Source organism: Pteropus alecto, unplaced genomic scaffold (assembly GCF_000325575.1).
Source record: "Pteropus alecto unplaced genomic scaffold, ASM32557v1 scaffold78, whole genome shotgun sequence".
NCBI lineage: Eukaryota > Metazoa > Chordata > Mammalia > Chiroptera > Pteropodidae > Pteropus > Pteropus alecto.
In genome coordinates, this window is record NW_006443124.1 from 9,383,913 (window position 1) to 9,396,752 (window position 12,840).

General features: G+C 42.2%; 1 protein-coding gene across 1 annotated transcript; it reads right to left on the reverse strand.

Annotated features, from left to right (window-relative positions):
• Window positions 1-3,863: 3,863 nt before the first annotated feature.
• On the reverse strand, window positions 3,864-11,013 carry TXNDC15 (thioredoxin domain containing 15). The gene is made up of 5 exons (XM_025040682.1): window positions 10,893-11,013; window positions 9,593-10,083; window positions 8,155-8,318; window positions 6,107-6,237; window positions 3,864-4,598 (listed from the first exon to the last, which is right to left on the reverse strand). The coding sequence occupies exons 2-5, from the start codon at window positions 10,010-10,012 to the stop codon at window positions 4,402-4,404; spliced, it is 912 nt and encodes a 303-aa protein (XP_024896450.1). The 5' UTR covers window positions 10,013-10,083; window positions 10,893-11,013; the 3' UTR covers window positions 3,864-4,401.
• Between the last annotated feature and the right edge of the window lie 1,827 nt (window positions 11,014-12,840).

Consider the following 12,840-nt stretch of genomic DNA (forward strand, 5'->3'; position numbering starts at 1 on the left):
CGGCGGTGGGCGACTGACGCGACGCCGGGCTCCCTCCGCGCTCAGGCTTGCTTTCCGGTTCTGCTCTTCCGTGACCGCCTCGGGTCGCCGCACACTCGTGGACGGTCTGACGGTGCTGAGCTCCCTTCTGGGCGGTGGGGCAAGAGTCAGGGCTGACGGGAGGATGTCCCAGGCTGGGGCAGGAAGAGATGAGCTGCGGGTGGGTGCTCGCGGGGAGCAGTAAACCATAGTGGTTTAGGGCAGGGAGCCGCGGTTTGGAATCGAAGCTCTGCTTTGAGGTTCCAAGGCCCTGGCATGCTGGCTCAGCTGTATTTGTCTACATAAATCTACAAAAGCTAGCTCGGTGCTGTCTAAAAAGTACCACAAGCGGAGCACACTTTGGCACTACGGAGATACGTACTGACAGATCTAGATAATTTTTCTTTTTTAGAAGGATATTCTTTTATATACGTATTTTTTAACATTTTATTCTCATCACTCCTTTTCTGTCTTTTTTTGAGACGTAAGTCACGTAATAAAATTCAACCTTTACAGTATACAATTTTTTAAAAGTGCAATTTAGTGGTTTTTAGTAAATTCGCTTGTATCTTTATTTTACTAAATAAGCAAATTCATATAAGGAATTTCGCAGAAGATATAGCAACACGTTCGAGAATTTTTTCTAAAGGATGAGTCCATTTAAGTTTAACTTACTAGTTACAAGCAGTTAGTTTTATTTTCCATATGGACTTGGAAAAAATAGTCTTTTGCCTCAAAATAGCCTAAAACTCAGACTTGTGACCCAACCTACCTTCTTCACATTTGCCCATTTGAAGAAAACTCAGGGAGGAATCTCACTGGAGACCCTAATCAAATGCTACTGGTCTCAGACATTTTAACTTAAGACATTGTTTTCTTTGCAGATACCTCAGGTGGACAGAAACTGAGGGTGGAATTAAAGGTTGTATTTCCAATATTTACTTTGGCTGTTTATGATCATGAAAAGTGCTCTACAAACTTGCTCATAAAAGTGTAGGTGAGGTTAAGAGCAGGTAGGTGAGGTAACAAGTCCTGCGATAGTGTGATTTATAATAAGTACATATTTGGTCTTCCCTAAGAGTTGAGAGTGGTAAGAGATGTCTGTTATGTAAAAGGGTTGAGTTTTGGAAAGCACCTAAGGATGAGGGCTGGTGGCAGATAGAGCCCACCATGTGATTAGAGCGAACTTTCAGTCCCACCCTCTGACCTCAGGAGGGGAAAGGAGCTGGAGGTTGAATCAATTGCCAGTGGCCAATAACAGCCAATCATGACTCCGTAAGAAGCCTCCATAAAAACTCAAAGGACAGCTCAGCACCTTATCCAGAGTCTCCGTGCTAGGGAACCAGAATGTTTCCATGTGCCACCCTGCCGGGCCCCAAGCTCCGTGAGGACATAAGTTCCATTGTTCAGGACCTCACCGCCCTATCTCTTCATCTGGTTGTTGATTCCTATCTTTTAGTATCATTTGTAATAAACTGGTAATCAAGTGAGTAAACAGGTTTTCCTGAGTTCTGTGACCCATTCTAGCAAATTAATCAAACCCAACAAAGGGGCTCATGGTAACCTCTGATTTATAGCCAGTCTGTCAAAAGCACAGGTAACAACCTGGGCTTGTGTCTGGAGTCTGAAGAGAGGTGTTAGGGGGAAAGCCTTGTGAGACTGAACCCATAACCTGTGAAACCTGATGCTATCTCTGAGTAGTGTCAGAATTGAATTGAATTCTTGGACACCCTGCTGATGTGAGTGAATTGTTGGTAAGGGAAAGCCCACCACCACTACATCAGAAATCAGGAACCCCTTTCAATTTGCCCTCCTCATTTTCAATAGGTTTACTTTAATCATTCTCCTTTCCTAACACACTGTATGAGGCATCTCAGTGGTAGTCATGACAGCAGCAGCAGGATGCTGGAGGGCCCAAAGTAAGAGACGGCCACCCCTGGGTGCTATGAATGCTCTGCCCTCATGAAGCTCACCAATTAATAGGACTTAAGTCCCTTAGTAAAGATTTACTGGGCCATCCTCTGTAATGACAGGAGGGAAAGGAAGTCTTCTGACCCTCATTAGGTCACATAAAAAGGCATTAAACCTGGAACTCTTCCTTATTAATAGATAACGCCTTGTCGGGAATATCCTCCCCTGTTTGAGACTCAATGCATGCTCCTTTATGCCACTTAACCATGTGGCCTGGAGCATGCTCCCAAGTTTCAGTATTTCGGACTCCATGGGGGAGGAGAGAGGTCCTTCTGCTGGGTAGACAGTTGGCTGCTGGGGGTACCCGCTAACCATGAGGGACTGCCGTACACTGTAGGAGCAGATCTTGCTCTGTCTCTATGTAAAACTTTGTTCCATTTGGTGCTCTACCTCAACACCAGTGCTTCCCGGCTGACCCTGTCTACACTTAGACCTCCCCTCCAAGGAACAGCCCTGTTCCACATTTCCCTCTGGGGGAACCCCATGTAGCTTGTCTCAGCTAAGTATCAGAAGCAAAGCCATGGTCATGCTGGGAGCCTTTCATCCCCCAGACTAGAATAGGGCCCCATTATCTATCAAAAGGCATGTAAATTCCTGTATCTTTAATAGGATAACTCCCACTCTGGGAATCTGCCCACAAGGAAATGAGACTATATACAATCATAGATCCAATAAAAGAATACAGGTAAGTAATGCTGAATCTACTCAAAGGCCTGTTATGTAGCCATGGTTAGGAAAACTGTTAGCAACAGTGAACTGTTTGTCATTTATTAAAAAAAAAACACAAGGTGCTAAATTATAGCTATATTATGAGTACAATGATGGGAAACACATGAGAGAAACAGTAGAGGAAAATACATACCATGTTCACTTGGCATAGAGGCCATGTCATAGAGGCAAGGCAGAGTACCATCCCACATGTGCTTGGGTCTGAAGCTGGGTCCCACCACTGGAAGCTGCATGACCAAGAGCAAGTTATTCAGGACCTCATTTACTCTTCCATAAAATGAGGATACTGAATAGTACGCCAGTCTCACAGGGCTATTGTACAGATAGATAAAACAGTATATGTAAGTCACTTAAATCAGTACCTGGCACACACACAGCAATACTCGAATGCTGGTTGTTGTAAGAGGTGGAATTACTAGAGGGTTTTTTCCTTATATTTTAAGTACAGACATATACATATGAAAGTTCAAATCTCAGCTTCATTAACTTTCTATGTGTGTAACCTGGGCAAGTTATTTAACCTCTTTGTGCCTCAGTTTGCTCATTTGTAAAATGGATATAATAACGGTACTGTTCTGAGCCACAGTCCCCTCCTACAATGACTACCCCAATCACAGCTGTCCAGAACATGACACAAAGTTGTAATTCCCATTCATTATAACACTCTGAGGAGAAGACTCACTTAAGGTTCTATTCCCATAGAATTTAGGGTGCCTTATGAAATTAACTACTCTATCTAAAACACGAGGAATGATCAGTACAAAAGTAATTTATCATCATATAATGTCATATTTGAATTTAAGGATCTTTTAGAAACAGCTCTTCAAAAAATTTATATAAATTGCATGTTATCTCTTTTCTATATGTGTCCTAAAACTGGACTAGAATCAACTTGTGGGCAACAATGGTGTTTTTATATTTCTTTTAGCTCTCAGTAAACCTTACAGTGCTAAGAACATTTTAAGGTTCCATTAGTACATGCTAGTTAGATAACTATGACTAAAATTTAGGCTATGCTTTAGCATAGAACCGATAATACATAAGCTTTGGTTATAGTATTTACTTTTTTTTAACATCTGCCTTACCCGAAAACAACTTCTTAAACTCCTTAAAATTCTTTCAGCGAAATTAGAGATCACAAACACTGAGGTATTTGACTCTTTTATTTTCCCATCAGTTGTTACTTGTAAGGTCACACTTATCAATTCTGGTTATTCTTCCCACAACACTTTCCTGCTTCTAGATTCAGAAATGGCAGATGAACAGAAAACCAACCTTCTTAGACATATATAAGGAATCAAGAGTCTTCTAAAACTATAATCTGAAAGTCTAATTTCTGCCTTCTATGCAGTAAGCAGATTGTCACTCAATTCACTGTTCCACCAGAATACATCTTCACATTTCAAACTGGATTTCTCCCTTAAAACATTGGATTATATTCAAGTAGTAAAAACAAGAATGGTGAATTCTATTGAATATTTTGCATTGGCTTATTGCAATACTAGTTAAAAGACCAATTTATAATTTTTTTACACATTCAACAGTTCGACAAATGTGCACAATTCTTTTAATCTGACTGAAGTTATAAGTCAACATTTCACTGGAGAAAATGTGTGAAACTGCAGCATTAATTTCTGAAATGAAGGATTGAAATTCCTCTTTCTGGCTTCTTTCAGTCCATCCCTACTCCACATGTTCCTGCTCTTGTCCTGGAATTAGCCACCGAATACTCTCAGTTCGGATGGTAGCATACATAATAAAACTGATTAAAAAGAATAAAGAAAATATGAGCAACCAGTCCACGCTCTTTATCAACGTGCTGGGAAGAGGGCCCATTTGGTCAGCTTGAGTTACCACCACATTTTTCTTGGCTTCTATACCTGAAAAAGAAATCAATTGTTTCAAATCAGATAGAAAACACACCCACTATAGATCTTTCTGACGTATTTTGCATGGTATGCAAAATGACATACAGTCTTAAACACCACTAATAATATATCTGGGATGGGTTTCGCTTGCCTGTCAGTGTAATCTGTAACTTGCCTTTCTCCTCACCACATCAAAGGAACAGGAATTCATGCAGCTGTTCAAAGCTAAAACATTAGAATTTCTGAGAACTCATCAGAGGGGTCTTAGTGCATTGTAAGAGAACTGTCTTTTGTTCTCTCTTGAGACCAAAGTCCAACAAATAACCAGTAAAGCTACTCTCAGGAGTCTACAGGATGTTGTCACAGGTTAAGTAAAGCTAAATTCAAAGTGCCTTTAAAACAATTTACCAAAAGAATTATTAGAATAACTAACATCACTGGGATTGGTGATTACCAAATATGCAGTGACTCCTAAATTTCATTTATGTCCTGAGTTTTCTTAGAGTACTGAGCAAAATTGCTCCCTCTCTCCGTATCAGTCTGAATAACAAGACCTGGAATAGCTAACAAGCCTTTTACTCCTATGAGAAAACTTAGCTCTTTGCTCTTTCGTTTAGATATAAGTTATCACATTTAGCTTAACTTGTATGGAAGGTGTATTAAATTTGTATTTATTTCCAGTGAATATACTCCAGGAAGAAGAGGGGTATTCATAATTGAAGTGTTAAAGCTTTTGAGGAGTAGACTTTTCCAATGAAGAAAACTTCTTCAACATACAGTGTGCAAACTTTTACAGAATCAAAAATAAGGCCATCTAGTTTGGCAAATATTAAGGAATTAAAATAGCCTCTGCAAACGTATCAAATAAATGGAATACTATACAGCAACAACAACAACAAAAAAACACAACTATATGCAACGATGCCAATGAAGCCCTCAGATATAATGGTGAGTGAAATAAGCCAGACACAAACAATCCATATTTTGTCTCCATTAAAATGAAGTTCAAAAACAGGTAACACTAGCCTTCTATGTTAGGAGTCACAATGGTGGTTACTCCTGGGCAGGGCAGAAGGGGTAATGCTGAGGGGGGTTGGTAATGTTCTTTCTGGATCTGACCACTGGTTACCCAAGGTGTTCACTTTGTGAAAATTTACCCAGTTCACTAATGGCTGATGCATATTTTTGAGTAAATACTATACTAAAATTTAAAATTATGTAAAAAGTGTATCTACAGGTGTATGGTATGTGAATTTTATCTCAGTGAAACTGTCTTTTTTTTTTTAAAAAAAAAAGTATCTTTAATCATATTAAAATTACCTGTTTGTGTTATGCTTGCTACGGATTGGGAGACATTTAACAGGCTCATAATAGTTCATTAGAAAAGAACTTTTACATCTCAAAACCAATCTTGAATCCTTCACTTAAGGATGACGGCAGAGTAGAACACACTCCCACAAAGAAGGCACATACCCTCAGCAATAAAATGTCTTCTTTTACAGCATATTATTTCTACATACCTGTCTGGTTAAAAATGAAGATTTTCAGGGTTTCCAATGTTCGGTCTGTATGATTAAATCTAGCCATTGGTTTAGCTCCTTGAAATAACAAGATGTTGGGAACAGCTACGGTGCCAAACCTGGTAGAAAGGCTATGAGAGAAAGTCAGAAAACCTGAATTAACAGTGGGCTTTCTCACACAATTACGATATCAGAATAGATGGCAATACATGAAAAAGGATCTGTTTTGTGTGACCTACAGATGTTTCTGATATTCAAACTGTAGACTTATAGTTGTTTCTGACCTCCCTTCCGTGGGTCATGGTTGGGGGTATTCCTGTTCTGCTGACTTGCTTTCTATCACAACATGGAACGGCCCATGACATAATTATCCCACTATTTAAGTTCCTAATGCCAAAACAGAGCGGACCAGAAAATTCTAATTCATAGACAAAGCACACTGTGTCAATTTACCTGACAGAAGACATTTCATACTTTCCAGAATGCCCATCTCTCCCTCTCATAAAAGATTTAATTTATCGTAAGCAATTAGTTTGGGAAGTTGGCACAAAGGAATCTATGATCTAACCAACATACCGGGAAAGTTACAATTAGGTCAGGATCATTCGGAAGTAATATGACCTGAGCGGTTTTGTTTCACCTTTACATAATACAGAGCAGTGGTATAAGCTCGGAGTCAAAACATTCTGGGTTCAAGCCTAAGTTCTGCCACTGTGTGAACCAGCTGTGTGACCTTTGAGCAGATTACTTATCCTCTTGAAGCCTCAGTTTCCCCCATTAGTAAAATGGTAATACTGGATCATCACAATTTTTTCTTTCATAAACATGCTTTAACTTAAATATTAACATATGAGGCAAATACATGTCCCATGCCATACAATAAGAAGTATCCTCCATTCTCCATAATTAAGGCCCCATACCAGGCACTGAGAAGGATGCATGGAGATGAAGGAACAAAGCCTGCAGGGAATGGGGGGTGGGCGTGGGAGTGACAGTACCAGACCCAAAACCAAAGAGCATTGAGCAAGTGCTGGGAACCAGCCCTGCCAGCTTGGGGACAGTGGAGGGCCATGTCAAAGCTGAACAATGACCTGGCCTGTCCTTTCCATCAGTCTGTTTCCTTGGGCCAGACCACTTAGATATTTCTCTGAAGCCCTTGTGGAAAATACTAATTTGTTTGCCATTTCTTTCTTCATAAACAGTTTTAGGTAAACACTGGCCGTTATCTTACCCACACCATAAATCAGTGGAGTATAAATTAATAAAGTTTTAATCAACTTCATTTTTCTCACCAACTTGACCATTGTCCAGACTTTTCATATTCATTCACACACAACATTTTGTTGTGACCTGCTAAGGAGCATCTAACTTAGAGAATGAGGGAACCACACAGTTTATAACCCAGGCACCATCACAGCACTTAAGGGAAATATGAAATATCTGAACAAAGCTCTCAGTAACTTATCTTATTGATAAATCTTTTTTAGACACTCATGTAAATATAAAACAAAGGTAAATGTCATTTTAAATGGCTAAATTAATAATTAATTTATTGAATGTCTACTAAGGAATATTCATGCAAGAATAAATATAAGAAAGAAGGAAACAGGGAAAGGAAGGGAAAAAATAAAATAAAAGAAATCCTAAGGAGACACAGAACAGGAGTGCCAAGAGTTAGGCTGCCAGGGTGGGGACTTAAACTGCAGATGAAAGCCACAAACGAAGATTCTACCTGTGATACACTAATTTTGCTAATTCGGTCTGGCCAGGACCCTAAAAAAGTTCTCTGGCCCTCTCCCTGCCATCAGGCAGAGCCATCTTTAAATGCTACCACACAGAGAACAGTCCTCCTTCTTCTTAAGGGGCCTCCAGAAAGAGAGCCAACAGCTTCCTCAAGCGTTCAACACTCACACTTGCATTTCCCTTCCCACTCTCTCTGCAAAGGTCATGTCCATCTCCTCTGCTTTGGGCTTAACTAATTACAACCTCTAAATAACTGCCACCATCATCCCAAAGGATGAGATGGAAATCCCACAAAGGGAAGATACCTGCTGTGCTGAGATGCATCCAGTGCCAAAAAATGAAGAGCTGGAAATGCCCGGGGCAGAGAATTAAAATGAGGGGCCAAACTGGCAGAAAATCGGCACCAAGGAGTGTAAAATAAGACTAGTGTGCAGTCACTACCGTTGGGGTTTAGAAAATCCATAAGGTCCTGTGGTTAAAAAAAAAAAAAAAGAGTTAAAGTCAGCAGTAAATGTACATTTTTCTGGAAGGATACCCAAGAAACAGGAAACACTGCTGCCTCCAGGGAGAGGAGGTGGGGGTAGGGGTAGGAGGGAGACTGTAGTGTATCCCCCCAAGAATCTTTTGGATTTGGAACCATATGAATCTATCAGCAGAAAAATACTATCAAATGACAAGTTATGTACTTTCCTCTAAGCTTTCTTAATATTACTATAGAGCAATTTTCATATTTTTCATAATTTATTCATTCAAATACTAGGTATTCATAGGGTACAGGCCACTGTCCAAACCTTTGAATTGTGCATCTCACACAATCTGATGTCATCATTAAAGATGGTGATCTCTGGCCCAAACTATCATCTCAGTAGATCCAAGTCTGTACTAAGCAGTCGGATCAATGTATTTGGCCAGAGGTTAGTTCAAGTCAAGGGTGCATCATCCATGAGACCACTCTAACTCAGACTGCTTAAACTACTCACTCCTTGTCATGTGTACAACATTTGTGAGACAAGTCCCACAGAGCTGAGGCACAGTGTTTACCAGGCACTGAAGGGAGGGTGTGAGGCCATGGCTGACCTTGCATGTGCCATACTTGCCCTCATCTAAAATAAGCAACCAGAGCTTTCAGAGCTCAGATTTCTTCTCTCATATATGCAGCCTGCATTCATCCTGCTATCTGAGTTAACAATCCTACAGAAACGGTTAGTCATTATCCCAATATTCTCTTTGGAATCACCATCTATTCAACTAGCTGGAAAAACATGGCTGGGTGTGAGACAACTGTCTCAACCATCACTCCAGAATAAACACTGGATTCAAACTCTTTGGAGTAAAGAAACTTTACATCAATATGACATACTTCCCAGGGGCATAACTAGTCTAAACAATGATAAATTAAAATTTTAGTAAATCAGATACGTTTAAGTGGCTCCTGTTATGATTCTGATGCCAAGCATCTGTTTGTCCACTGTGATTTTTACCATGAGCTTGGTGGTGAGATTATCCCAAGGATGACTAGGTTGAAGCTTCCCAAAAAGCATAATGGACACGAGTTATATAAAACTCTTCCTTTCTCTACAAACACTTCAGAGAGCAAAGTCCATTTTCACTAATGCAGCCACTAAACGTATCCCACTTACAATATGATCAAGATTACAACCCTCCATTTGAAAGATGACAGAGTATTAAATCCTAAAATCAATGTGCTGAAAAGGAGAAAAGCACTAAGTCATTTTTTCTTACCTGTGACATATTTAAAATTTTCAGGGTGAGATTTTCCAGTCCCGTGACGTTTCTCTCTTCACAGCTCACCTTGGGGGATTTCTGACTGTCGGTGTGATTGGTGTCCTCCATGGGGGCTGGCCCGGACCCTGCCACTTCCGGCTCTGTGTAATCCTCTTCTTCCCTATCCGGGAAGTTCCCACTAGTGCTGTCCAGAGAGAAGAGGCTCTCCCGGAGGTCACACCACGAGTCCGCGTCCCCTCCAGCCCTGCAGGTGCCAGCACTGGGCTCTGTGCTCAGTTTCTCCTCGGCTTCCCCAGGAATCACAGACAACATCGCCATGGGGTCGCCTTCGGTGTCCAGCCTGAGCATGGCATTGGCCTCTTCTGCTGAAGTGTCCTGGCTCATCCGGTGGTCATGTGAAGGCTCCTCTTCACTCATGTACACAGCCCCCACCTGGAGAGGGGGTGCAGGCTGCTCCCCTGACCATAAGTGACCACTTTCCACTGCAACTAAAATATGCCAGCATGTTCACAGTCTTATTTGACTTCCAAATAAATGGACCTCAAAGAATTATGGTTCTCCTAAATAGGAAATTTTCCTCTATGGGGAAAAGTTATCTTGAAGAGGAAATTTAAGGAATTTACATCAAAAAGCTAATCAGCTCTTTGTTCTGCTTCTGTAAATATGCTTGCTGTTTGCAGGAGCTCATGCAAAAGCTCACTGCACTTTGCTGACTTGTAAATGTAACTGTTTGTACCATAGCATTCCCGGCGCCCGCCCCTCCCCTTGAACAAGCACCTTGTACCTTGGCAGATCCCACTTCCTGTAACAATTTGTAACCAGCAGTAATCCATAACAACTCCTGCCCTTCCACCAATGTTACTACTTGCAACCATAGCAACTCCCTCCACTTTGTAATGGTCTAAGCTCAAATCAACCAATCAGCTCATGTAATAGACTGGTATATAAGGAATGCTGCACTATAACACAGGGCCCAGACTCCTCAGAGCACTAGCTCCTCTGGGACCACACGTAATAAACTGAATTCTCCTTCTCTCCGAGTTACTGCTTGGTTTTTTGCTGGTCTGACTTTGGAGCTTTTCCGCACCATTTTCGGAGGCCCCAGCAAGATTCCAACCACACCCGCCCCTTGAGCCGCCAGACCAGTGGCTCGGCCTAGCCGAGGCGGAGGGGAACCGAGACAACTGAGGAGGTGTGCCACCTGACAAGTATTCCAGGTTCTCTTTCGGATTGGCGCCCCGATTCCCAGTGAGGCTGAGACACCAACCAGACTCATAGGAGGGAAGGACCAACTCACCAGAAATGGCCGCAGGAGGAAAATGTACCAAGGTAAGGAGGAAAGGTCCCGGGACAGCCCCCTTTCAGGTCCCGCCTGTCGGGTGTAAGAGGAAGCTGATCCCTTCCTGATCTTCAGTAAGAAGACATTAGTTAGGGAACCTGGTGAGTATTCCAGGTTCATCGGAGTCTCCAAAAGCAGGGGTGGAGACTGGGTCTCCCCAGTGGAGGAGAGGTCAGGTTACGCCAGAGGCCTTCCATAAAGGGGGAGGGCACCATTTAGCCTAATGTATGAGTGAGAGTTTCCTCAGTAGGGAGGCATCAGGTTGAGGCAGGCCCCCACTGACTGAGTATACTGGTGGGGAGGAGTAATATTTTGACCTGATGAGTGAATGAGTGAGTGAATGAGTGGCTTGGCCGATATGATCGATGAGATACAAGTTTGTAGCTCCACGGCTGGGCACCCTTAAGGTCCCCTGAAGCCCACAGAGTTTGCGTGGGCTCATTGTGCAGTTCTGTGGTGAACGACATACGGTCCAGGGAAGCATCATACTACCGTCCAATCGCAAGTCACAAAGCTGAGTCCAGTATGGCTAAGTGTCACCTAAGCTCCTCACAAGGGGACATGGCCAGATGAGCATCTGAATGGTCTCCTCTTTAGAGGGGGCGCCTGCCTTCGTTTGTCTTTGTGTCACCTTCGCAGGGTGGGAAGAGTTTGGTCAACACTAAGAAAAGAGGGGAACTCCATCACTCTCCAGAGGGCAACCAAGCGCCCTCCACAAGTTAGCAGACATGTTAAGGAATGGTGGGAGGTTGTATGAAAGAGAGTGAATGAGTGACTGAGATGTGGTCTTGCTACAAAGCAAGAGTTGAGCCCCAATCCGCAGTTCCGTGGCAATCCTCATACGGCTTACGGTGGCCTCACTGGATCTCCGTAAGGAGTTTACTCCACTGATGCGGGTCGGGGGTTTATACTGACCCACCAATGCTAAGAGGTGCCTGAAATCCCCGCGAGGGGAGTGGCTGGAGATGGGCGAAGCGAGTGGCATCCCCTCTGAATTTCCCAGACCCTATTCCCCATTCCCCTTGTAGCATGATAGTTGTCTGTTGAGGAAAGTACAAGAGGTACTCCTGATATATATGGTGGAAAGGAAAGTAGGAAAGTGTCTTGGTAACAAAAGACATAAGGTCTGGGGACTTACTTTGAAGGAAATTAAAGGAAAGGTGTTTGCCTCAGAGTTGGTTATTTCTGAAAGCGTGAAAAGAGGCAAACTGAAGGAATAAAGAAAATGTGAAAGGTTTGCGGAAGTAGTAGAAGGTTTGTGAAGGGAAGTCCTGAGGAAATTTTGAGAGGAAAGTGTGGAAGGTTTGTGAAGAGATTCTGAGGAGAAAATTCTATGTAACTAAGCTAAATAAGATTGAAAATTTAAATGTTGAAAGTAAACTGATGTAAAATTAGAATTGTATTCTAATGTTTTGTAGACTATTGGTCTGCCATTAATGTTGGGAAAAGGTTTTCTGAGTAGAAAACAAGGATTCTATATGTCATCAAAATAATTTCAGTGTTTTACGCTGCCTTAACCAGGTTTCTGGAACTTTAGAAAATATACTAACAATGGCCTCTGCACCCTATCTTCAAAGGAAGCTCTCCGCAAATATGGAGGGAGGTTCTTCTAAGCCAACTGTCTTAAATTATATGTTGAAAAATGTTAAGAAAGGTTTCTCAGAGGAGTACAGGGTCAAGCTAACCCTGGGAAAGCTTCGTAATCTTTGTGAGCTTGAATGGCCGACCTGCAGGGTAGGTTGGCCCCCAGAAGGGACCGTACACCTCCATACAGTGAGGGCAGTGTACCGGGTAGTGACAGGGACTCCTAGATATCTAGACCAGTAGCCATACATAGACACATGGCTGCAGATCGCTACTGTAGTGCCCCTATGGGTCTGGTTTTGTGTGAACAGGCAGGGAAAGA